This window comes from Callorhinchus milii, unplaced genomic scaffold, assembly GCF_018977255.1.
Source record: "Callorhinchus milii isolate IMCB2004 unplaced genomic scaffold, IMCB_Cmil_1.0 Scaffold22, whole genome shotgun sequence".
Taxonomy (NCBI): Eukaryota; Metazoa; Chordata; class Chondrichthyes; order Chimaeriformes; family Callorhinchidae; genus Callorhinchus; species Callorhinchus milii.
The window spans coordinates 3,753,726-3,780,107 of NW_024704763.1; the positions used below are offsets into that span (position 1 = coordinate 3,753,726).

The following is a 26,382-nucleotide window of genomic DNA, read 5'->3' on the forward strand; positions in this document are numbered from 1 at the left end:
CAGGAGGTTCCTTGCCCACGGTCTCATTACTGAGTTGCAAGAGGGCTGGGCGGGGGGGGGAAAAAGAAGAGAAATTAGAAGAGAGGGAAAATGTTTCCAATTAGATCATCAATTCTCCATGAAAAATCCCAACTTCAAGAACTCAACTCTCGTCTGGAATCCTACCTCAACAGGGTCCGGCAACTCGAGGAAGAAAACCGATGGCTTGTGAGAGAGATCCAGCAGGCGAGGAGCGAGGGGAGGACGGAACGCAATAAAGCTTGCGAAGAGGAGATCAAACAGATGAGATGGAAGCTGAAGGAACTGGCAAAAGAGAAAACAAAAACTGAAATGCAACGGCAAAGCTTGTGGCAAGAAGTGATGGAGCTCCAGGCACTGTGCAACACGGAGCAGATAGCGCGCAAAGGCATCCTTCAGGAGCTGTCTGAACAAGAGAAAGTTCATCAAATCGAAGAAAGAACGAACGCAGCCCTCGAAGAATATATATTTCAACTGCAAAGTGAATATCAAATCCTAGAGGCTGAACATGAGCAAGCAAAACTAGAAATGACAGAGGAGATCAGAAGAGCCCCCCAAACCATTGTCGCGCAGTGCTGCAACGTGGCGTTAGTGGAGCAGGGTGTTGAAAATTATGCTGCCCTGTTCTCAGAAATGTGGGGAGAGACCTTTGAGATGTACAAGAGTAAAATAGAGGAACTAGAATTCATTGTGCAGCAGGGCAGAGGGAGAAGTGAAGACTTGGAAAAAGAAAAGATACTTCTTGTTCGAGAGATTGAGGCCCTGAAGAAAGAACTCCGAGATCAGAATGATCTCCAAAAACGACTTGAAGATGATTTCTTAATAGTACAAGAGAAGCAGGATATGGATGTGGGAGAATACCAGGTGTGTATCCTTAGTGCTATTCTATTTCATTTAATTCTTTGTGGAGTGTGTAGACTGGGTGTCTGAAAGCTGGAGTCACTTATGTTCAAATCTCAAAGCTCTATCCAAATTATGAAATAGTATTTTGTTTATGTGAAAAGTTTTAAATTTATTAGATGTGTCGGGAGGCTGGGAGCAATCAGTGGAGATGGAGAGAGAGATAAATACTCTGGAGTTTTTGCTTGAATATTTTGGGGAATCTGAGTATTTATGCAGACCAGTCACCCCCATTCCCCCCCGGATCAAATGGATGGGATGACCGTGATAAGGTAGATTTTTCACTGTCTTTGGAAGACGTGGGCTGTTTAGAAAGAATCACCTTGGTTCCTTCTGTGTTCTCTTATACCATGTGTTTGTTGTTTTTTTGTGCAGAGGGCAATTGAATTACTGAATGACGAAAAGCAACATCTTGAATCAATCATTGACCAGAATCTGAAAGAGCAACAACAACTGATGCAGATGAAGATGGGACTCAGTCTTGAGGTTGCAACCTACAGGTGATGTCTTACAGAGCTGGATAGAATTATGAACATATTAGTGCTTCATAGAGCTGAACGCTCTGATCAGTTTAAAAATTGGATCTCAACCAAGTAAAAATGAAATAACTTGAACTTTGAAAGGTGCAAAACACACATACAATAACAACACATTGCATTTATATAGCAACTTAATTTTGAGGGACATTCTTAAATTCAATCTTCATAAACAAACCAGTTTTCTTTAGTTCTTAAAAAGAAAATAGCTTTCAAATGAAGACTGGATTTCAGGCTAAGACTAGGTGAAATTTCAGACTCAGTAGGTGTATAGACTCTTGTATCATCTCTTGGTATATCGACCAACAGGTTTTTATTTAACATCTACAAAGATGCTGTTCTATTAATTTCTAATCTTGCCTGTCATAAAGTAACTTTGAACAAGTTTACAGAACCTTAGAATGTTTAGTTTTTGCTGCTATTAATATTGAAAATGATAGGCTTTGTGCAATCTTGCTGGTGCAAATTGCTACAAAAACACCTGCTAGTAATTATTTGTGAAGCACTTTGAGACATTTCTATTTGAAAAGGTATTTATAGTCAATATCAAATATTCCCAAGTAAAGCATACGAGCTATTAACATATTGTTCAAAGCTTTACTGCGCGGTCTAAAGTTTGCCAGCTGTTCCATACTAAATAACATGATGATCTTTTTCTTGCACCAGTTACACTGATGGCCTCAATGGCTGAGACTGCTTAATTAGTGCTAACATTAGAAGTGTTTTTTGTGGCATAACCTCAATGCCCAGTTTAGATATTTAGTGTAACGAGCTGAAGAGGAAAGCTAACAGCTGTTGCTGTAAGTAGCATGAGAGACTGAGGAGAAACTCTTTAAATTGAGTCAGACAAAAATACTTTCGAATTGGCAGTGGCGGCAATTTAGCCCTAATAATAATTAATACTCCACGCATTTGACACAGGGCCCACAACATCAAAACATCAGAGATTTTAAAGTGTTATCTGGAAGAGTAACACCTGAAAATAAACAATTTTTTAAAAAATATTGAAAAATAGAGCTCATTCCTAAATGAGCAGAGAGCAGGACAATGGAAGAATAGAGACAAACAAACGATCAGGCCTGTTGAACTGAGTTACCATTGGCTCCTAAAGATATTCTGGGCAGCTGGATTCAGCAATAACAATCTGCATTTACTGTATGTAGCGCCCTTCATGCAGGGTAACATCTCAAACTATAATGATTCAGTTTGACAACGAGTCGGGGTGGAAAGTACAAGGATGGAGTTGCTGGGAAGAATCGTCAAGGGAAAGATAGTCTGCTTAGATTATGCTATTCATGGCATCAGAACTGAAACTGAACTTCTTTCTCCTCAGTGTCTAGCATCAATTTAAGATAGCTAGCAAACAACAACAACAAAATTGCATTTGTATGGCTCCTTTCACGTCGGGAGGATGGCAGAGTTACGTCACAAGCTGAGAGTTGGGGTGGGGCGGTGTGGAGGCCAGGGGGGTGGGAAGTAGGGAGATCGAAAGCACGGTCGAAGAGGAGGGTCTTGAGGTGGGTCTTGAAGGTGGCGAGGGAGGAGGCGAAATGTAGGGTTGCGGGATGGAGTTCCAGAGGGTGGGTGCAGAGTGGCAGACTGATAGTGGGGCGAGCAAGGCGGGGAATGTGAAGCAGGCCAGAGCCCGCTGAGCGGAGGGAGCGAAAAGGATGGTAGGGGGTTAGGAGGTCGGAGACGTAGGGGGGAGCAAGACCATGAGGGCTTTGAAGGTGAGGACTAGGATCTTGAACTGTATCCTCTGTATGATGGGAAGCCAGTGGAGTTGGGGATGATAGGGAGCCTAGTGTGGGAGAGGACGTGGGCTGCAGAGTTCTGGATGATCTGCAGCCTGTGGAGGGAGGAGTTGGGGAGGCCGACAAGCAGTGAATTTTCCATAGTCGAGCTTCGAATGAAGGCATGTATGAGGGTTTCGGTGGCCTGCGGTGTGAGAGTGTCAGAGCCAGGCGACGTTGCGGGGGGGGAAAGCAGAGCGGGTCACGGCGTGAATGTGGGGTAGAAAGGATAGCTGAGGGTTGAACAAGACCCCAAGGTTCCGGACTGGCTTAGCAAGGTTCAGTGTTCAACTATGGATGGTGATACTGTCAGCGCCTGAGGTGAGGAGGTGCTGACGGGAGCCAATCAGGAGAGCCTCAGTCTTGTTGACGTTCAACTGAAGAAAGTTATCTCTCATCCAGTACTTGATGACTTGATGAGCAAATGGAGAGATAAGGAGAATTTTTTCACATACACAAGTTATTGTGATATGCTTTGCCTTGCCAGGAGTCGTGTTAAGAGACAGAATCCATACTAGCTTTCAAAAAGGAACTAGATAGAAATCTAAGTTAGTCTGTCAAGATATAAATATCTAATGAGGTATGGGGTAAAGGCAGGCAAATGGTTCTGACAGGAGTGCTCCTTAAAAGAGCCAGCACAGACACGATGGGCTGAATGTCCTTTTTCTGTACTGTAAATTTCTATGGGTCTGTGGTTTACCCAATGTCTACACACCCACACTTTCCAACAGGGGTTACTGGTGAGTGATCATATTCTTGGCTGGTAGTTTGTTTTTTCCTCCCAAACCTAGAGACCCTGAGGTAGGACAGAATAACCTGAGATGACCCTAGTCCAGGCACTGAGCTTGATGTTTCTGTTTTTAATTTGTACTACATTATTTTACATGGCAAGAACGTGGATAAACTGTTTTTCTTGGCATTCATTATTGGTGATTTAATACATTTGACTCTAGCAGCAAGTTGGATGGCTGTATTGAGCAGTGCCAACTATTAGCAGAGTGTTCCAATGTCTGGCTCAGAGAGTTAAAAACACTCCATCATAGTTTTGCTTTAAAGAATGTATTTGTGGTCTTAAATACTCTTCCCCCACCTCCCACCCCACCTCCTTCTTCTGAACAGTGATTCATGCTGGCACATAGTTCCACAGGCGCCGGCTGCATTTCGGATCCTCGCTCAAGAGACCTTAGACAGTGAGTGCTTGTCAGGCTAATTGACTTTGGAATCTTCAACAGAAAATCCAATCTTGTCCTCACCTGGTATCCATACAAAACAATTTTCACAGTAATCTTCATATTAAAGACATTTCAAAGACCTTAACAATGGCAGTAGTGAACACCAAGCAAGGATTTTTCAATGCAAAGAGAACACTGGCACAGATAGGGTGGAGAAAGGCTGTGGAGGAAATCAAACTCAAGAATGTGAATGTTATTCAGAGATGGGAATCCTGGGCAATGAGGCTTATCATAGTGCCCCCAACTGCTTATGCCAGGTGAAATCAGCTAACAACAGGAGTCATAGTGGGAATGCATAACCTTCACATTGGTCATTGAACCTACTGATTGACCTGTCAAGGGAGTCTTTAGCATATTGTGTTCATCACCAACATTTCAATCCAACCAGTTCTTATTACACAGCCTTGCAGTAGTGCCGACAAGCCCTGAAATGAACTGACCTCATAATACCTGACCTAAAAGCAGCACTAATAATAATAATATTCCTTGCATTTGATATAGCGCTTTTCATGTCGCGGCAGCCAATTGCGCACAGCAGTGTCCCACAAACAGTCGTGGATTGAGTGACCAAATTGTTATTTTTTTTCTTGAGGGATTATTATTAAGCGTGTAGAGTAAGGAAACTTGCCCAAGGTTTCACCCTGCTGGGAATCGAACCCAGGTCTCTCGCTGGCAAGGCTAGTGCTCTAACCACTGAGCTACAGGACAGACAAAAGGAAAAATAGTTTTTAACAACAATAGAAATATGCAATTGTCCGCATAATTGCTAACAGTAATTAACAAAAACAACAAAATTACATTTGTATAGCGGAAGAATTTATATTATTAAAAAAATACAATTTCACCACTGCTACTTTGAAATCAGCCTACTCTACATTTCTGTTGCACTTCATATCCAATCCCAGATACCTGCTCAAAGAGTAACATTGTTACAAGAGGATGTTGTTGGTCTTTGTAAATTTAGCCCCACAGGAATGGGGTTTTCATGGATGTAGGTGTTCCTCTTGGGAGAAAATATATAATTTATTACAGATTATTCTAATCACTCTCTTGATTGTCTCGACAGAGCTTTGTTAGAAGCAGAAAAGAATCAACAATTGGAGACGCAAGATCATTTACAAAAATTCAGGCGAGGTAAAATATATTTTCAAATATTTTACTACATTTTGCAATTGCACTAACGCTTACTACTAATATCCTCACCTTGAAGAAGGAAAAATTCCCCGGAGAAAAAGTTAAGTGTTTGGGTAACCTTCTCATTTTAAACAATTTATTATTTCAACAGGCATGGATACTACATCACATACATTTGATGTACGGCCAACTATTGAATGGCGAGGTGAAAAAAAATGGATGCCCATTAGGGATATTCCTATGAACGTCAGAGGAGATGTCATGAATATCAGAAAAAGAGTAATACCAAATTCTAACCCATCTGCAACAAAGACAACAAAAAGTTTATTCTTTAATGCAGATCTGCCTAATGTCGACAAAAAGTTGTCCTCAAAGGTTCACAAAGATATGTTTGCTTCAGCAGTGACAAGAAATGCCTATAGAGGCTCCACCATGATTAGTCCAACATATTATGACCGATACAGTACACGAAAGGACCATCAGGCTCAACACAAAGTGTTCCCTGCAAAGATTGAAAGAAAGAGTGAAGTGAGAGTCGATAAACCAGGCATGCAATGGCCAGAGTATCACACACCAGTGACCACAAGTCAATCCACATTGGAGGGCAAAGGCAATGCATCAAATGATGCAAATAAAATCTCCAAGTCCAATGAACCAACACCACCTGCTCCTTTAAATGAAATGAGAGGTCATGATTTGAACAGAAAGTCTGCTGAACCATCCAAAGATGAAAACTATGCGACTCAGTCCACAAAGGATATGTCGGCATTTAGACATGCTCTAAGAGAGGAAGACTTCAAAACAGGCCTTGATGATGTGGAGAAACTTACCGGTCCTAGAAAAATTGTGTGTTCTGCTGAAAATGGGGCAAAAGTAGAAATAACATCAGAATATTTGAAAACTGATGGAACAGACAAGAAGGAAATAATGTCCAAGGAGGAATCCAATGATGATCAAATAATCATCATCGGCAAAGAAGGGAGTCCGAGAGACAACATTAAAATTGGGGATAAGATTATAAAACCCACTGATTTAGAAAAAATGAATTTTGAACCGGAAACCAATGTCACTTATGTTGAGAAGGAAGAGATCCTGGATGATGGTACGACCAAAAGAGAAATCACTATACAGTCAACAACAGAAAAAGTTATGGATGATTCATATGAGTATAGTCTGGAGGAGCTATTGAATGAAAAGGAGCAGAGTCCAGAACATCAACTAAAAGAGGCTTTGGAGCATTTAACAGGTACACCAACAGAAAATGTTTTGGAAGGATTGTTTAAGCTAGGTTTTAAAGGAAGGGAATCTTTGGAGAACATATCGGTGAACTTTGAAGTAAGTGAGGAAGCTTTTGAATACCCAACTGAAGCTGATGATTCTTCCATGCCTGAAGACAGTTTAAGTACAGAAGAGAATGAAGATAAATCTTCACCTTTAGGTGAAATAATTGACCAGCATGAAGAAGCACTAAATGTTTCAATGACTGCCGAGGACTTTAGGAAAACAATGCTATCAAACACAGAACCAACTTTGCAGAAAATCACAGAGAGGTCAATTGGAGCTTCCTCTTCAAATGAATATGATGATGATGGTGACTCAGAAGACTCTGAATACTTGAAAGCTACAGAACGAGATACCCTCCCAAAAGAGTTCTTCACCCAAACCATCATAGAAAAGTCTATTAAAGTTCCACAAGATGTCAAAACATCTATTGTGGAACTACTGAGTGAGGGGACAGAGGATCCTAAACTTAAACTCAAAGGAGCTTTAGAACACCTGAAAGAGGCTGTGCCTAAAAATGTTAGAGATGAGCTTTCTATGCTCACCAGTGATGACAAACAAGGATCTGATGATATATCAGTTGATATTAAAAATGTAGAACAATCTTCTGAAAGTGGTGTTGTCACAATCGTGGCAGAAGTGAACATGTCACAAAGTCTTGATCCTGAAGATTTCCATCTGATGGGTCAATACAATGAAAATGAAGCAAATGAACATGAAATGATGTCAAGATTGATGCCATTTGATGATCAGCAACAAATACTAAGTATTTTGAGGAGGAGAGGCCTTGAAATGTCTGAAGATGCAGATGATGAAAGTGGAATGGAAATAAAAATTACAGATACTAAAGAGCGTGTCACAACTTCATTGGACAGCACTGCACCAGATGAAGATGACTTCAATGAAGAGCCAACAAATCTCAGAGAACCAGCATCTAAAGTAACTGTGCATAAAATGGTAGTGATTGAAGACATGGGAAGTAACCTGTCTGAGCAAAGTGCATGGCCACAGCAGGTAGCAACTAAAATGTATGATGAAGGGTTAATTCAAAGAGGCTTTGATTCCACAGATTCATCAGTAACCTTCCACATGGACATGAACAGAATCATGTCAATGTCTGGCACTGGAGGTGAAATAAGAAGAGAAGAACTGGATGAAGAAACAGATGAACGCGGAGCAGATAATTACAGTGCTAAAGAAAGAGAATCAGAGAACAGAAGTTACAGTGAGGCAGGTGCTACTGCAGACAGTGGATTACGAGCTTCTGATTCAGAAATGATGGAACATATTACCATTTCGAACTCACCGGCCATGGGCAAGGTCACAGGTTCTACAAGTTTCTATAAGAAAATTGCAATTTTGAACCTTGATGAGTTTCAGTCAAATGAATAGTAAAGAACTTTTTTTTGAAAAAAAGCATTAAGCCCTCAAGACTAGGAAATGAAATGGTTGAACTGCACTACTAGTGAGTGCACAGGTAGAGGTTGAATGGCATTGACCAGGGTTACATAACGCTTTTTTTTCATATAACACCTTGCTTGGAAGTCACTAATATGGCTTATAATCATGCATTTATGCAGCTTTTGTCCCCAAATAAATCAGTGACATTTGTAACACCAAGTTTTCTGAGGTCTTGTGATGCCAGAAAAACACGGAGAAAAGTAATTATTTGCAATTAACCGTGAGGTCCAGGAATGTGCCATAGACTCACTAAGAGAGGGAAAAGCTTTTGACGAACAAAACCAGGAGGAAACAAAGGCTGTTATTTTTTGCGGAATATCCTCAAGGAGTAACTTTTGACATTGAACATCACAGTACAAGTAGTTACTGTTCTGAGGCCCTCCCTGAAGTACCTCTGTTCAAAAAGTCTTATAGTTCAAAATCAAATGCTAAAATATTACAATACCCAAAAGCAGCCAGTATTGTAATCAGTGCTTTCAATCAGTTAGCTAAGAATTACTAGTAGTTAATTTAGTTATTCAACAATCTACAAAATTTAACTATCCTCCTCCAAATAATGTTCCTATTTGCCTCCCCAGTTCTCATCAGAATCTCCATATCCCAGCCAAAATGAAGTTAATGATAATTCCTAATATAACTAACTGCGCCGAGCTGTCTATTATAACAAAAGACATTCACAAGCTTGACCTAACTATTCTATGCAGCAGAATCTGGAGTAGCTGACTATATGCACCTTTTAACCCTTAGTGAACCAGCAGGCCAAAGAATTTCACTCTCCCTACCAACCATTTTTGTACTTTTTTAGATCACTCACAACACAAATATTACAGTAAAAGTATAATAAAATATTACTTTTGCTGTATACAAATATGTTTAAAAACGTTTAAATATAAAATAAACACTGAACTAGTTACACTACATTGGGTTGAGAAGAAATCCCTAAGAGATATAACTCAAAATAAAGCTTCATGGTGAGATGCCATTGCTGACATTTGGGGAAGAGGATGGTTTGATCCACAAATTACGTACTTATCCATTTCTGGTCAGCAATTACTAAAATGGACAGAAAATGTCAACTTTATCCTCCCATACCTCATTCCTTGCTAATTCAACTCAAATCTTCACAAATTAGTGCATTACATATATATATGCATAGGTTATTTGAAAGCGACTGTAAAGGTGGTGGGTCACTCACAGCATTTGTATATTCTGCGGCTGAAAATGTATCGTCAGATGTTACTACTAACTTTCTCCCATCTCATAAAATAAATGACCCCTTTTCATTGCATTTCCTAATTGCAACAAGGACAATTCTTTTGATCACATCTCAAAGCCACTTCCAATCAGCTGTTAGAAGATAGTCCAGGCACGCTATTATCTTTTTCCCTCTAAGACCCAAGAAGTCTTCTTCCTGGTTATCCTGGCTTCACTTCCCCTCCTCTTCCAAAATTGTACCTGAATTTAAATTAGTTATTCTTATTGTTGTTTATGGAACATTGGTGGGTGCAGATTGACTGCTGCTTTTGCCTATATAGCAACATTCACTTTCATTTGTAATTAATTTTGTATTGGAGCTGTTTATTTTAAAATGAAAGGCGCTATATAAATGCAAGTTATTATTAACCTGTGCTTCATGGCTGTGCTTGATAACCTTCCAAGATTAGCAATTAACTGTCCTGTGGAGAATGGCTCAGAACATCAGAAGAAACCAGGATTTTGGTCCTACATCTCCAGGCTCATGACTAATGCTATAAGTGGACTGCTGAAATCTGTGAGGAATGATGATTTTTTTAAAAAAAACTATTTCCTTAACAGCAAATTTAGCCATTATTTGTGGGAAAGGATTTAAAGTAGCTGTTTCAACATATGTAATCAGAATAAACGACATTATGAATGTGTACGCTTAAGATGTTCACAGCGCAAACCTGCTTTAACATAACAGATAGTTAATGTGTGAACTGGAAAGGGAGGTTTGAGAATTTCTTGTCATATGTTCAATATTGATGATTGTTTTCCCCCAACTCCTTCCAGTTTTTGAGACCACAAAAGCTTCTTGCTTGTCATTCGTGTTGAGCAAGCACAAACTCCATATTCCAGGTCCTGGGAATCCAAGTTGAGAAATGTTAAAGCTAAAAATGTTGGGATTCATTCTGAGTGTTAAAGAGGAGGAAAAGGTTACCAAAGAAAGATTTTTCGGGATCATGGAAAGGACTGGTAAAGTTGATTCAGACAAATTGTTTAAAGATTTCAGATTTAGAAAACATAATTTCAAAGTAAATCAGAAAGTCAGGGACATATATTTCATACAAAGGGTAGAATAAATTATTGCCGATCATGTTGAAGCAAATGAGTTGAAATGACACTGGATATGCTTTGGGAGAATGTGGGGATAGCAGGATATACAAGGATGAAATTGATGGAAGGTTTCTCCACAAATTGAAATCATTTTTTTTTGCTCAAAGTGAGTTTAAAAGCTAACTTAACATTCACAGGTTTGCTAAGAACATGAGAAAGTTGGAAACTCAATTCTGCTAAAATCTGAAAGGATTCAGACTCCTTAGTGCAATTTAGAGAGGGTTCTTTCTACTGATAAAGTTAATTCAATCTGAGAGATCATAATATGGGTTTTCAGAATGAATAAACCTGGAGTTGCTAACCTGATAGTTCTGCACACATTTTACATTTACTTCTCTGGCTAACTATGTGAAAACAATTTAATCATGTTGCTGTTTTGTTTTTCTGTATTCTTTTGTAAAAATATTTGCATTTAAGAGTAAAACACTTTTTGCAACTTCAAGAATTGTTTATTTTTTACAAAAAACAATCATGCTTTGTTTATGTGTTGGAATCATTAGCTTTAGCCTCACCACCATTGTCCATGGACCTTGCAACCAGGAAGAGAAAAAGTGTTAGATGGACAAGCAAATGCAGTCACCATTTTTTGAATTTCAAGACTGGAGGCATCATATAAATAACATGCACTGCCCAGAGTCTGATTTATTTAATATAGACATATTACAGCTTGTCATCATTACATTTCTTTAATAATAACGTGAAAACAGACTAGACAGCTTCATATACCATTTCTCACGTAGAAAATGCCTAATATCCACTTACTGGTTGTTTGAAATGGCACAACCGAGATTATGTGTAATTGAAATTATTTGTGATTCCTCCAAACACTGAACAAAATGGACGTCTTTGCTTTAAATAATCGTCTGGCATCCTCTCACCTTTCACAGTTATTTCTGGAGACCTATTTGGAAACAAATAATATTCTTTAATTAATTACAACCCTCCAAAAAGGTCAGATATGTGGTTCAGAATCTAATATTTGTTAAAAACATCATATTTATATTCATTACAAAAGCCTGGTCAGCACCAGGGGGGAGGTTTTGTTACCAGCAAAACTGATTAGAATGCAATCAAGGTTGAAGAGGCAAGATCAACAAAAATCTACATTCAACCGTGGTATAATGTGACTTTGGGAGTGAAAATGAACTTTCAGACCACACAGGAATGAACAGTGGAACGAATATATCCATTTAATTCAGCATGTGAACATAACCAACTGTCCACAATTGACAAGAGGTCTTACAAATTTGGTTTGTCCAACTCTTTTTATGTAATGGGTGTCTGTGTAACTCTCATCTACTATGATCCTGGATCAGGTTTGTTTTTATCACAAGTTTGTAATGCTTCTTGTTTGATCACATGATGCACATTTCACTGCATGAATCTGAATGGGGCCAGGGAAGGAGAAGCAAGAATTTAGTCTAACAACAGGGATGTGATTAGCTGACAGGAACTGGCTGTGTAATGGGAAAAAGAGGGATGTTTATGCAACACAATAGTATTGTTCTTGATAATCAAGAAAATCAACAGTGCTCAATCTTTGTCCTGCCATTTTCACATCAAAGTCTCACGTTAATTTTACAATATTCTTACCTGGGGTTTTATTTCAGCGTAAGAATATTGTAAAATTAACAGTACTGATAGAGTTAAGCAGCAGCCTGGACTGTTTCAGAGAGCTTTAGCCAGCTCAAAGCATTGATCTTTTGGTCACTGAGGCATTACTTACTTGGATAAGAGTTGAACCATCTGCTGGGTCTCTCTGGTCTTTTTGTGCATTGAACCATAGAGAAGTGTTTGAATGTCCAGGCACTGCCAAACAAAGAGATAAAACATCCAGTTAGATTCTAGCATTGTTGCTCGTGTTTTCATCTTTGAATAAAAACAGAATGCATTGTTATTAAATGTTGCCATTGAAATTCATTGGCCATAGACAGATGCAATGGGATTTGGGATGGAGGGTGAGCGGGAGGTTGAAGAGAAACTTGGCAACAGTTAAAATCATTGTACTTTTATTAATGTTATATTTTGTCAGTAAGAAAAACCTAAATGTGATAGAACAGTTGGGGACCCTGTTGCAGACGGAAAGCCTCTGGGGGGAGTCAGACACTTTTGAAGAGGCAGTCTCCTCATTTAGCTTTTTATCTGTGCAGGATGCAGTGCTTTGTGGCAGTGCTATTTTGTATCATGCAATGTGCTGATTAAATGCGCATTATTTTTTCAGTGCACAAGCACAAGAGTAAAAATTGAAAATCTGGCATCATCCAAATAGTGTTTGCTGCTTATTGTAGATAGATGACATAGCCATAACTTGTTCCCAGGGTGCTGTTTGGTTTAACATTCCTCGACAGTGAGGTATTCATTCCAGAGGTTTCATAAAAGAAAATCCTGACTCAGGCATAGAGATGGATTTAGTTGGATGATAAAAACAGGATTTTGGTCGTTGAAAATGTAGAATATTTCTGCATGCTAGAGGTGGAGCTTGTACAGAGATAGAAGTGAAGCTAGTACAATGATAGAGATGAAGCTAGTACAAAGATAGAGGTGGAGCTAGTACAGAGATGGATGCCAAAGACTAAGTGATAAGAAGATACAGTTCAGAGTTTTAACTGATTTCAACAGTAGAGAGAATTATCACATTTAGCAGACAATATGTCGGATGTTGTCCTGGCCAACAATCCTTCTGACAAAAATTGGTTATTTATTTCATGGCTGTTAATGGGACATTGCGGTGTGCAAATTGGTGCCGCGTTGGATTACAAATACAGTCACTGCACTTCAAAGCAACTCCTGTGAAGCACTTTGAGAAAGCTGAACGACATAATAGGATGCTATATCAAATGCAAGGATTATGGTTATTTTGTTGTCTTCTTCATTCTTACGTGCTATTTTGATTCCTACAATATAATGGTATTAGTGCTCAAATTTAACCAAAAGAATGAAAGGGATACCTAACAAAGCAAAGTCTCTCTAATGTCCAGGAGATTCCGATTACTAACACTAATCCGTGAATGAGAAACTGTAGATGTTCTTTCCTCCATCAAAGGTTCTATATATAGGATTAGGCAGATTCTTCAGCAGGTTTTATAGAGTACAAAATAGCAGAAGATATTGTAATTTGAAAATTTGCTCTAATACATGATACATGAGGCATGTAGCTCAGTGGTTAGAGCACTCGCCTGGCAAGCGAAAGACCTGGGTTCGATTCCCAGCAAGGCGAAACCTTGAGTAAGTTTCCTTACTCCACATGCTCAATAATAAACCCTCAAGAAATAAAACTAATAATAAAACAATCACTTCAATCCACGACTGTTTGTGGGACATTGCTGTGCGCAATTGGCTGCCGTGTTTCGCCCACAAAATATACAGTCAATTCATTTTACAATATATTCTGTGAAGCACTTTGAGACGTCTAGAAGACATGAAAAGTGCTATATCAAATGCAAGATTATTATTATTATGATTATCCCTTTCAATCCCAGAGTATATCTTACATTGGATTTTAGAGTCAACATCCATATTTTGATAGTAACTTGTTCTGCATTTTATGTAAAAAATAAGAGAAAGTGATATTAAAGATGATCAATAGCACAAGTAGATCCACCGACTTTCAGGCTTTTGGTCATGTTTTAGCTGGTTCTTGGCTAGCTGATGGATGGAGTGACTGGATGGAGTGATATGAAGCTTAGCAGGGAAAGAGATAAATATTGGCTGCCTTCCCACCCACTGACATTTGCCTCAAGTGTTGAGCAATCACATAATGACATTAACTGTTCCAATAAAGACTTTTGGAGAATGACTAACCTGTTGCATCTCATGAGTTATGGGTCTTGGATACATGTGGAAGAAACTGCCAGAAAGCCATAGTCACCCATGGGATATATCATTTTAGGAATACGGGGTTATTATTGAACACAATTGTAATTAAACTTTGGATCATTCATTGCGGGACCTACTCAGGTTACTAGAAGGTAAATATTAATCTCACTGCAGCTGCTGTCTTGGGAGTGGCATCTTTATAAACAGAACAGGATATCAGATCACACTGGATTACGTGCCAGTGTCTGATCCAGAGTCTCATCTTCCACGGTACATGTTCAGCAAACTAGTACAGAAAAAGGATTGCCCTTTATTCGTCATCACCTAAAATTATCAAAGAATACACATAGCCGCAAAGCAACATGAGGTAGTTTGAAGACAGTAATAGAATTGCTGGACCGAAAGCAAATAGAAAAGGGAGTTCAGGGAAATTGCTTCTGAACGGGCTAGAATATTACCCAGATTATTATACCAGAGTTGCAATGATTCACTGCCCAGCATGTTAATGACCAGCACCCTAAATATCTTTCTCATTGAGTTTGATAAATATTATCCAATTCACAACACTTACACAAACAACAACCTTTTCCAGAGAAGGTATGAAGAACAAAAATAGAGCTATTGAGTTGCTCATTTGCCCACAAATACATAGAAACCACCCTACACAGTAAATTCTGTGAAGCGCTTTGAAGTGTCCTACTGATACGAAAGGCCCTACATCAAATGCAAGGAATATAATTAGGATTAGGATTTGCTCAGGGCTATTTCATTGACATCAACAAAAGTAAACATTTTCCAAGTCTTGGCCACTCACTGTTTTAAACTGGTTGTAGGCTGTTCTCTGATGTCCTTCTGCTAATTCCATTCCTCCCAACAGTTCGTATGTCTCCGCCACCTCAGAGCTGAAATCTCCAAAGATAGCTAGCTTGGCTGGGAGAGATTCCTGCAGCATTCTTAAAGCATCCTGTAAGAATCACAGGATATTTCTTCTGTCAGTATTAATAACAACAAATAACAACAAATTACATTGTAGAGGTTTTCACGTTGAGCGTGAAAAATCCTGCAGCTCTGTGCTCCAATACAATACATATATATACTATATCTATATATGTACACATTCAGTTACAGGAATGTGTGCTTGCATACACAGTCAGATACACAGAAATATACTCCTGCAAATGCGCATACAAACGTATCTATCACTGTAGGGAAATACTTGATCACTTCTGCTACTGTACTGTTTAGCAAGACACAGAAAGAGGTTGAAAATCATTTCTCTGTGAACAGGGTTGAGTGGAATGCTGTCTCTTCACTATTATGAGGTCAGTGTAATTAAGTCTTTGCTTGAACATCGGATAAGATACTTTAATTTGGGTTTTTCAATAGGCATGCCTCAAAAAAGTGCTCCACAGAATGAAGTTTGTAAGTGAAGCTTTTTTACTGACAAAGTCCGCACAGGATAGAGAAAGATGGAAAGTAGGTTTATCTTTTCAAGGGGAGATCAGTCATACACTGGACATGAACTATGCCATGCTCATACTACCACTGAATGCAAATATGAGAATTATTTGGACCTGCTGTCTCTTGCTATGATGAACCCAAATAACTCAATACAAGCTCTTACCGGATACTTCTTGTTCAAGACCAGGAAGCGACAATAATTATCCTGGATTGACAGATATGTTGCGTGATCTGCTCCCAATGCTGTTTGATAAGATTTCAGACTCTCCTTGTAGTACCTCTCAGCCAAATCTAAGGGATTTCCAATCAACACAGACAACCTTTGTGATAGGAGATGCCCTCATGATTTTGAGAAAATACATTCCACAGGGACTGACCACCCTCGCTCAAGAGGCTGCTCTTGTGTGAATCCAACCACGGACTGTTAGAAGGTTATTCAGCCATGGGAGGCATTGCAGTCAAGCCCAATTTTATTCTCACGCTCTATCCAAATGTTTTCGCTCCTGCGTTTTCCAGGAGAGGATATGGATAGCGATCAGGAACAGAACTGGCTGAGTTTTTACCTGGTCCAGGGGTGTTAAGGACAACTGAAGCATTCTTACAGCCACCTCAGCTGAGATCAGATATACAACAAAATAGTAGTGAGGGATACCCCTAACCAAGGGAATGTTTATTTCCACATTTAGAACCTTGCACATTGCTCGTACTCTCATGTCAGGGATTTTTAGGTTATTTTGGAGCAGTGTCATACCATGATTTTCAAAGTACCATCCTAATGATCTCAGTGAAGTTGTCTAGTTAGTGTTCATATGTGTAGAGGCCATTGTGTGCTGTGTATTCAGGGCATCAAAGAAATGCGCTTACTGAATATTAAACAGTAGAACATACTGGAGACACACCAGAGTTACTCTTTTAAATCTGCATTTTTAGGTTAAAAACAATTACATCCTTTTGCTTTTTGTTTTACAATTTGTGCTTCACCATTAAAGAGAGAAGTCATGATGGGCAATCTTTAATGCTCTGTAATCAAACAAATGAAAACAATGTTGGAAAGGTTTAGCAGACATACCGTAGTGCTCAGGCCTCCTGGATGCAACATAGGCCTCTGCCAGAGTATGAGCTATTTGTGCCGCCTCCTGTCCAGAGGGAACATTGCTCAGTACTATGGAACGAGCCTGTGAAACAAGGCGAATCAGATCAATATCACAAGTATTATACCAAGACTGCCAACTCTTCAAGGCAGGATACTCGGCAGGAAACAGAGCAGGGTTATTTTAGGACACAGTTTTGCAACAGGAGGTCTGATGGAAAGGCCTAGAAGTTAGAGCAACAGGCAGTGATAGATGGGCTTTATTTTTTTACATTGTGGATAGAAAAGCACAATGGTTGAATAAAGAATAAAAACACTAAAACACTGTGAAAACACATTACCTCACACCACCAACATCAAACGTTCTTTGTGAGAGGACATGCCAGAGGCATCGCAGCCAAATCCTGCACTCACCCGCCAGCCATATATGGTTATGGAATTTATTTTTAAAAAATGAGAAGTTCCATATATTCAACATTTCAGTAGTTGCTTAGGTTTATTTATTACATGATTGAATAGAAATATTTAACGCACTTCAATGCATTTCATCATTGACCCAATGGATGATCTGTTGGGGTGGGGGGAGGTCGGGGGGCAGAAACTCTTTTAGTCTTGCAGCATAAGAGGTTTTTTTTTGTTAGAATATGCTTGCAGAGGCAACATGGGAATCTTGGGATCTTCAAGTACTTAATTCCTCAAGTTTATATTGAGACCACAACCTTCAACTCTTTGAGGATGAAGGATTTACGATTGATTTCTGCATTCTGCTGACTTGCCCATTTAAGGAAGAAATAACTGGGCAGTTCCAGAAATGTTTTAACAAGAGGTCAAATGACTTTAAAAAAACGGGGCTGGAAATGCAGTTTTTACAGAAAGACAATAACTAGGTTAAAGCACAAGATTAATCTTTACTCTGCATAAAATAAGTCAAACTGAGAGTGAAAAATGTAAGTTAAGTGTCCCATTCTTAGTTAAATCTGTGCAACATCTACTTCAGTATAGATTTTAAAATACCTTCTGCTCATTTAACTTCTACTGTACTTTGCAAAGGAGAGATACGAGTTCAGTCAAAGCAAGGAAGGAATTCTTCAAGTGTGAACCTACACAAACTATTTGAATGAAGGAGTGATTGTGGCCAAATCCCTTTTCATACCAAGCCGTCTTTGACATCCACATATGTCCACTTTCTAGTAAAGGGGAGAGCGTCACTGGATTCCGTCAGGAATGGCAACTCTGGCTTATGTTTCCTTCCCCAGCCAAAGGGCCATTAAGCCTATTGTAGCTACTGCCTACTTCATGGAAGTTTAACGTCTCATCTGAAGGATGGGACGACCTGCCCAGAGCGGTGGTTGAGGCACAATCCATATTAACTTTCAAAGGGGAACTAAATACCTAAAAAGGGATCAATTACAGCGGAAAGGGAAGGTAAGGGAGTGAAAGTTCTGCTCTTTAAAAAGCCATCACAAACACAATGGGCCGAACGTCTTCTTTTTTGCTGTAAATTTCTATGGTTCTATTGTCCTAAACTCTTAATCTTAACATAATCTTATTTCAGTTGCAGTGTGTTTGTGCCTTTTCGTGCGCATGTATAATATATAAACACATTTTTACAAGATTTTCCCCCAGCTCTTTGTACCCTCTTCATTTGAGGCTCTTACCAGTAGCAAGTAGTGGAAGTTCATGTCCTGGGCCCCTCTGGCTTGCTCTGCGGCTGCCAGGTCCTCATAGACACCCACACACTCCATGCTGTTTTCACCTTTTCTGAATTTCACCAGTTGAAGCAATTTTTCGTACCACTCCACAGCTTGGGCTGGCTTTTTTGACTTCATGTACAACCTGGAAATTCACAGCAAAAATCGAATCACACTGTCACATTTGATACTAATCTGAACTCAATCCAATCCCTATGCAAATTCTTATTGCTTATAGAGAAACAAAAATCTAACAGTGCTTTTTTTTGAGTGTTAGGTTATTCAACCTCAAGGAGGCATCAAAACTAAGATCCAATCCTGTCCTCACCAGATGTTCGCAGTCATTTCCCGTGGGAGTTGGGGCGATCTCTATGCAAAGCAATTATGGAGGGTAATTCAAACCAAATTCCCCCTTTCTAACCCAGGGGTGCCGAGACCGATCGCAACACCCCAAAAGCTGCCCCATCTGAAATCAGGTAACTCAACCTGGGACTTTCTTTTGCCCTGGTACATAAAACTGGGCAGTACCTCATCCACCTACAACATCAGAAGAGTTAGGGAAAAGAGTTTTTCTTGATAAATGTCTAGCACTTCAATAACTTTGGCTTGCTATCAAAAGTGAATGAGATTTGCATACATCTCCTCTCCACCCCACTTGACGTGACAAGAATTCCTCAAAAGGCTAAGGCAGGAGTATGAAAGAAACAGATAATCACAGAGATGAAAACACACACAGTCATGCGTGTTTATGGACAAATGCATATACACACACATACACTCTCTCTCTAATTGAGAGAATTATAACAAGAGTTCCCATTTGGCAGGAAATGATTATATACTTTTGTCAAAGTGGAAAAAAGTTGCATTTGGATATCAGGGCCAAATTCATAAGTATCAAAATACATGGAAAAAATACAGAGAAGAATGGAAACAGGAAATTAAAGACTTATAAAATAACATAATGGTAAAGTAACATGGTTGAGTTAAAAGTAATTATTGTTTGGATAAGGAACATCCTGATGCTTGTGTTGTTAGGCTCCCTTGTCCCCCCTGAAATTCAGAACTTCACCGTTTCTGGCAGAACAAGGGCCCTTTTGTCCGGCAGCAGAATTGTCATACTTTCCTTCCTTTTCTCCTTCAACCCACATTTGTTCCTGATTTTTCTCGTCTCAGAAAATAATTAATCTCCAAAGAATAGAGTTGGGGGAACAGAATGCTGGTTCTATATTAAGCGTTTTGCTTGTGAGTGTGAGGGGGGTGCCGCCAGAATTTGGATGCAATGAATGGAGCTTTTGTTTTGCTTCAGTGAACGTCAATGGTTACTGAGCAGTGCAAACTGGATGACATCATCCTTTCCTTGTATGTGATCATCTGTTTGAAAAGGGCCAAGTCAAATTAACCATGTGCAGGCTATCCAGCAGTATAGCAGATTACTTATTACATTGATAAATAAGTACTCCCGCCTCTCTTCAGACAACAACAACAAGATTCCATTTATAGAGTGCCTTTCACGTCGGGAGGACGTCCCAAGGCGATGTACAGTAGGGTCAGGACCCGAGCAGGGGGGAAATGGTCAGGGTGAGGGGAGGGAAGGGAGGGAGCAAGGAGGGGGTAGAGAGTCGATAGGGGAGCTGAAGGCACGGTCAAAGAGAACGGTCTTGAGACCGGCCTTGAAGGAGGAAAGGGAGGAGGCGGCGAAGGCACTGGGGGATAGAGTTCCAGAGCCGCGGGGCTGAGAGGCTGAAGGCCCGGCCACCGATGGTAGGGCGGTTGGGGTGGGGGATGTGGAGCAGACCGGAGCCAGAGGAACGGAGGGTACGGGCAGGTAGGTAGGGGGATAGTAGGTCAGAGAGGTAGGAGGGAGCGAGGCCGTGAATGGCCTTGTAGGTTAAGGATGCGGATCTTGAATTCGATCCTCTGGGGGATGGGGAGCCAGTGGAGGCGAGCGAGGGTGGGAGTGATGTGGTCACGAAGCCTGGTGCGGGACAGTACACGAGCTGCAGAGTTCTGAATGACCTGCAGCTTGTGGAGGGAGGTGCCGGGAAGGCCGGCGAGGAGAGAGTTCCCATAGTCCAGCCTTGAGGTGATAAAGGCGTGGACCAGAGTTTCAGCAGCGTGAGGGGTGAGGTAGTGCCGTAGTCTGGCGATATTCCAGAGGTGATGGAAGGCAGTGCAGGTGTGGCGCGGATATGAGGGAGAAAGGACAGCTCAGGGTCGAACAGAACACCGAGGTTCCTGACTGGCTTTGAGAGGTGGAGAGTGCAGCCTTGGATGCTGATGCTGTCAGCGCCTGACAGCATCAGCATCCATTGCCCTGAATCCTCCGCTCCACCATTGGTGGCTGTGCCTTCAGCCACTCCGTCCCGAATTTGGAACTTCCTCCCTTAATCCCTTCGCCTCGCCCCCTCCTTCCCCATCTTCAGGTCACTCCTGAAGACCTACCTTTTCGACTGCACCTATGGTCACCCTCCCCCTTCCCCTGGCTCGGCTTTGGGCTCCACCATTGTTAAGTGCTCAGAGACACTGCCCAGCATGGAGGGCGCTATTTAAGTGCAAGTTGTTGTTGTTATTGCATTACTTTTTCCTTCTACCAGGATATTGTTCCATGGGCATTGGCTGCCCTATGGTACCTTCCCCCAAGTGGCCTTTCTTCCTTTGTGAGCCTTCAAAGTACGTGTCAGCAAAGTATTTTCAAAGTCAGCTGGGCCATCACAGTTGAGCCTTCTGACATCTACACATGTGCACCTCAGGTCACTGGACAGTGGGAACCTGGGTGATTTTTCCTCCCCCTCATGCAGGGAACTCCAACTGCCACCTCTAGGACTGGGAAGTGGATTAACCCAGGCTGATAGCATAAGGGCCCCTCCCTACTGGGTATTAGATTCCAATATTTTTACTCACATTTTAACTTGCATACATAACCAGATACATTAATACTCTCTGTAATGGTCTATAAATGATTTATAAACCGTAAAGTGACTAAACAGGAGTGTTCTCATTTATATCACTTTCCTGATCTATACCGCTCAGCACATTTACCTACACACCTACCAGTTTAGGCTGTTTCCCAAATATACTCACCACCTCTATCTGGTAATATTTTATCGTTGGTTTTCTAAAGCCTTGTGGCACGGGATGGGTTAAAACATTTCAAGAGTTTGACATACTTACTAAACAGATCTGCAAGCAGTGCCTTTATCTTCCCTAGCTCTTTATAGCTTTTTAATCTGCATTTTTTTGGCTATCTCATTTTCCATTAGCACATAATAAAGGAATTTGCCCTCACTGAAGAGGCCCAGTGAATACTCAAAGACTGTGCTCACACAACTTAGGACAAATTTACAAAAGGACCAAGACTCCTTAACACCCACACAGGCCAATCATGTAATTTCATGCTGTGTCTGTGAAAAGCTCTGGAAGCAGTGACACTGTTGGTTTGAATCTTTTAGAAATTGGTTGAGGAATTATCTATTCTTTAACTCCCGATGGGAATCTTTTTATGTCAACTTTTGACCACTACTGTGGGATGATCAGTCTCCACTGAAGCTGTACCCTACTACAAATCTCTTAAAAAAATCCTCTACAATCATACGTAATTTAATCTGACATGAAAGGGGACTCATCGCTTGGATATTTCAGATCGGATGTATTGCACTATCGCCAGTGAAGCTGTAGAGGGCAAAGCATTCCTTTCCTCTGCCACTGGCTTTCTTAATATCAGTTTGCAGTAAACGTCATTACCATCTGGAGGAAAGTTTGCAGCTCTAGTTGCCAGGATACCAAACACTGCCGTGCATCGCTCCCTTGTGGAGGCGAGTAACCAACCCCCAGAAGCTGGGTAACGGCACCCTCTGGCTGTTCATCAGCATCACCTATAATTATTTCCAACTGACATCCTGTAGCAAGCACCGTGGAAACAGAATGACGCAAAACGCCCAGGAATATTCACTAACTTTAGGAAAGTTTACAATAGAACAGAATTAAGGATGTGCTCCTCTCTAAGCTAAATATCAAAAATTGCTTATTTTGCAAAATATGTTAAAGAGCTATGGCTGACTCCTGGGTCATATAAATAAAGAGCGTTTTTTTAAAAAAATTAAAACTTACCTTCCAAAAGACAAAGAGATTTTGGCATCCACCTCACTCATCTCTTCTTGGGTCACTCCCTCCTCAAGTCGAAGCTCATTTGCAATCTTTTCTGACTTTAGTAAGTTTTGCTCGGCCTCCTTCAGATTGAGAAAAGTTAAGGAAAAAAACACAGGAAGAGGAAATGAAAGAAAATGAAAGAAATTAAAAATTTCACTGGACCTCCCCCGCCCCCTCCCCCCGGGTCCAAATCCCTGAATGTCCAGCACCTTGGGACATCCCCCCGAAGTGAAAGACACTATACAAATATAATTTTGCATTGTATTCAAATGAATACTTTTGTTGTTGCTGTTGTAACTTTGGCATCCCCAATGGCTTGTCAGCGTTCTCCAGGCAAACGTACTATATGTATCCTAACCACCCCCGGAGAAAGTGATTGTGTATTCCAGAACTGGCAAACAGAAACTGCCTCCAGAACTTAGTAGCTGGAACAGGATACTCTTAAACACGAGTGGATTTCACACGCGTCAAGCTCCCCCCTCATTGTGATGAACTGAACGTGAGCTGCCCATCAATACCGACATACAACATAGCAGTCCAGAACCAAAATGTAAATAAATCATCAGATTGGTTTGTATACCAATTTGCTAGTTGTTTCCAACAAGGTTGTTTCTCACATCCTAGTGTTAATTTTATAAGCACAAATAAAAGGATATTTCTGAAGGCCCATTAGTGCTCTACCCAGTGTGTGAAATATGTTGATCAAACATCTTAGAATATCCGCTCTCTCTTCCTCTGACATTGGAAGTTCAGTATTGGTATACATGATGTCTTTAGCCTTCTCTCCGTGCTGTTTTGCCTGCAATGCTAGTCCTAGAAACACAGAATGAAAGAATGTTAAAGTACAGAAACAGACCATTTGACCAGACATGCCTTCAATAATGTTTTTCTCCAAGAAATATAACATCTTACTGCAAAGGACATTTAATATTTCACACTGCACCTTTTCATTATATCCTACCCCAGTGTCTCAGTCACATTGGCTTGATTAGGCACAATTTCCCCCAATAATTATAGATTCATGAATAGCTTTCTTCATCTATACCACTGTGACCAGTTCCATTTAGTAAAGCAATCAAGAATGACTCAGGTTTGTTCTAACCATGTCTGATAGATTTGCGTGGGACACTGAAATTATGACCTGTGGGTTTAGAGTTTGCAATAGTGACATACTGCCTGGGAGAAAATTCCTTTTTTATTAACTAAAGGTTGCCAGTTATTTATGCTTTGAAGGCTTGGATATGTAATTGTAAAATGCCATTTTTTCCTGTCCTCTTTTTACTTACCTTTGATTTCCAGGTAGCCTTCTGCTAGGTTGGCATGCGCTTGTGCCATCTTCCAGTGAAAATCACCATAGGTAATCCTTGCCAGAGATACACAACGCACCAGTTCCTGCACAGCAATTGCTCCCTACAGTAAAGGAATACAATTATAGATGCACTTGCCACAAGGAGATTCAGAGCCAGGCGCAATGGCCAGGCAAGTCAAAAGGAGACTGAGGGATTTATGATCCCAATTTATTATTATTATATAGTTTTTATTCTGATAAGATCAGCCACCAAGACCTACTCAATAAAAGACAAAATTATGGAGCAAAAACTGAGGTTGGAATTTAAATTGAGGATCCTGGGACGTCCTCCATAAATGAAATCTTGTTGTTGTTGTTTAGTTAAGAGAATGACATTCTGTCACAAACCTTTGCCATTCCCTAAAACTTATGAGCAGTTATATCTTGTGATATGTCCATCCACTTGCTCTTACCTCTTGATTGGCTTTGTGCATTTTGGCTCTCTGTTCAGCCTGTTCAAGCTTATCCTCTGGCGGCACCATTATTGCTGCTTCCTCCAAGCCGTCCATGAGCTTCCGTCTGGATCGAGCATTTCTATTAGGATTGCCGGATTCTCCTAAACTCAATTTGCCGCTAATACCGCCACATCTGGATGGTGGGAATAAGGAAACACCTTTGAAAAGTTGTGTGAATCACACAACTAAATATGTTTTTCAAAACCACATAACACAGCAGCAGGATGGATGGATGGCACTAAACTTAAAATCCAAATAGCACAGGTCTGCCTACTTTTCCGTTGTAAGACGTCCACCACGATGACTGTGACCCGAGAAATGGACGATTCATTTCTATTCGCGCTTTGCAAGTTATGAAACGGACTTCCTTGCACCAGATAACGTTTCATCAATAAAAAGTAAACCGGAACAGGGACCTTGCCTCCGCTCGGCAAAGGGGTCCCAGCTTGGGTGTCCAGCCAGGTGTGAAGCGCTTGGGAGGAGTGAAGCACTTTCATGTTCTCCCCCCCCCACCACAGCATAAAAGGCAATGTATAAACTGCATTGCATTGTGAAGCCGTTATTCAGGTGTGAGCCCAGAAAGTGACTCGTCAGCAGATTAAATGACCCGGACTACCACAGCTCTCACATCACATTTGTCCTGTAACTCAGTGGTTAGAGCACTCGCTTTGCAAGCGAGAGACCCGAGTTCAATTCCAGGCAGAGGGCCAAACCTCGGGCAAGTTTCCTTACTCCACACAGAGCCTAATAATAATCCCTCCAAAACCAAAAACAATAATAAATTGGTCATTTTCAATCTACGACTGTTTGTGGGACATTGCTGTGCGCAATTGGCTGCCGCGTTCGCCCACAAATATACAGTCAATTCACTTGACAGTGTGTTCTGTGAAGCGCTTTGGGACGTCCTCCCGACGTGAAAAACGCTATATCAAATGCGATTATTATTATTATTATTATCTGTGTAAACTCCAGCAAAACAAAATGTATGTGTGTGTGTGTGGGGGGGGGGAGAGGGCTCTGGATAGCAATAAAGAAGGAATGTTCTAGTTTATTCTCTCTCCTCCCTCCCTCCCGGGGGAGTTGAGGCCATTTGCAGGCTCGGGCTGCTGCCTGGGTTCTGGGTGATGGAGCGGGAGCCGAGGTTTAACAACTCACCCCCCGGCCGCTCCCGGTGACGAGAGTCGCACTGACCCTTCAGAACAACCCTCCCGCGGGGCTCCGCCAAACACCGGACTGCTCATAGCTACTCCTGACCCTGACACCTGGGCTCAGCTTCCATCCGAGGCAACATGGCGCCCGAGCCCCTGGCAACCGACACCAACCGCTCCCCCCTCCCTGTCAATCACCGGCTTTACTCCGCCCCCTGTCAATCACTGGCTTTACTCCGCCCCCCCGCCCCCTGTCAATCACTGGCTTTACTCCGCCCCTCGCTCCCTGTCAATCACTGGCTTTACTCCGCCCCTCCACCGCCCCCTGTCAATCACTGGCTTTACTCCGCCCCTCCACCGCTCCCTGTCAATCACTGTCTTTTCTCCGCCTCCACTCCCTGTCAATCACTGTCTTTTAATCCCTCCAAAACCAAAAACAATAATAAATTGGTCATCTTCAATCTACGACTGTTTGTGGGACATTGCTGTGCGCAATTGGCTGCCGCGTTCGCCCACA

At 41.0% G+C, this 26,382-nt stretch overlaps 2 protein-coding genes and 1 non-coding gene across 3 annotated transcripts; 2 read left to right on the forward strand and 1 right to left on the reverse strand.

Moving 5' to 3' along the window:
* On the forward strand, positions 1-11,152 carry LOC103188395 (synemin). Its single transcript, XM_007908379.2, has 4 exons — positions 1-882; positions 1,294-1,418; positions 5,546-5,613; positions 5,765-11,152. The coding sequence occupies exons 1-4, from the start codon at positions 91-93 to the stop codon at positions 8,284-8,286; spliced, it is 3,507 nt and encodes a 1,168-aa protein (XP_007906570.2). The 5' UTR covers positions 1-90; the 3' UTR covers positions 8,287-11,152.
* ttc23 (tetratricopeptide repeat domain 23) lies at positions 11,148-26,051 on the reverse strand. Its single transcript, XM_042342923.1, has 11 exons — positions 25,873-26,051; positions 24,676-24,850; positions 24,201-24,324; positions 23,571-23,727; positions 22,876-23,001; positions 18,736-18,913; positions 17,057-17,162; positions 16,151-16,278; positions 15,341-15,490; positions 12,437-12,519; positions 11,148-11,611 (listed from the first exon to the last, which is right to left on the reverse strand). Exons 1-11 carry the CDS (start codon positions 25,956-25,958, stop codon positions 11,500-11,502), a joined length of 1,425 nt encoding a protein of 474 aa, XP_042198857.1. The 5' UTR covers positions 25,959-26,051; the 3' UTR covers positions 11,148-11,499.
* Positions 13,856-13,927, forward strand: trnaa-ggc. The gene has a single exon. It is a non-coding gene; the product is annotated as a tRNA-Ala (tRNA).
* Positions 26,052-26,382: the final 331 nt, after the last annotated feature.

Bases quoted from the DNA above. Each gene is read 5' to 3' on its own strand.
- ttc23 (XM_042342923.1), bottom strand. From the start codon at position 25,958: ATGAGCAGTCCGGTGTTTGGCGGAGCCCCGCGGGAGGGTTGTTCTGAA. The intron at 24,851-25,872 runs GTGAGTTGTTAA...CCCACCATCCAG, and splicing joins TCACCGGGAGCGGCCGGGGG to ATGTGGCGGTATTAGCGGCA. The intron at 23,002-23,570 runs ATATCCTTTTAT...AACTTTTCTCAA, and splicing joins GCACTAATGGGCCTTCAGAA to TCTGAAGGAGGCCGAGCAAA.
- LOC103188395 (XM_007908379.2), top strand. From the start codon at position 91: ATGTTTCCAATTAGATCATCAATTCTCCATGAAAAATCCCAACTTCAA. The intron at 883-1,293 runs GTGTGTATCCTT...TTTTTTGTGCAG, and splicing joins TGGATGTGGGAGAATACCAG to AGGGCAATTGAATTACTGAA. The intron at 5,614-5,764 runs GTAAAATATATT...TTATTTCAACAG, and splicing joins TTTACAAAAATTCAGGCGAG to GCATGGATACTACATCACAT.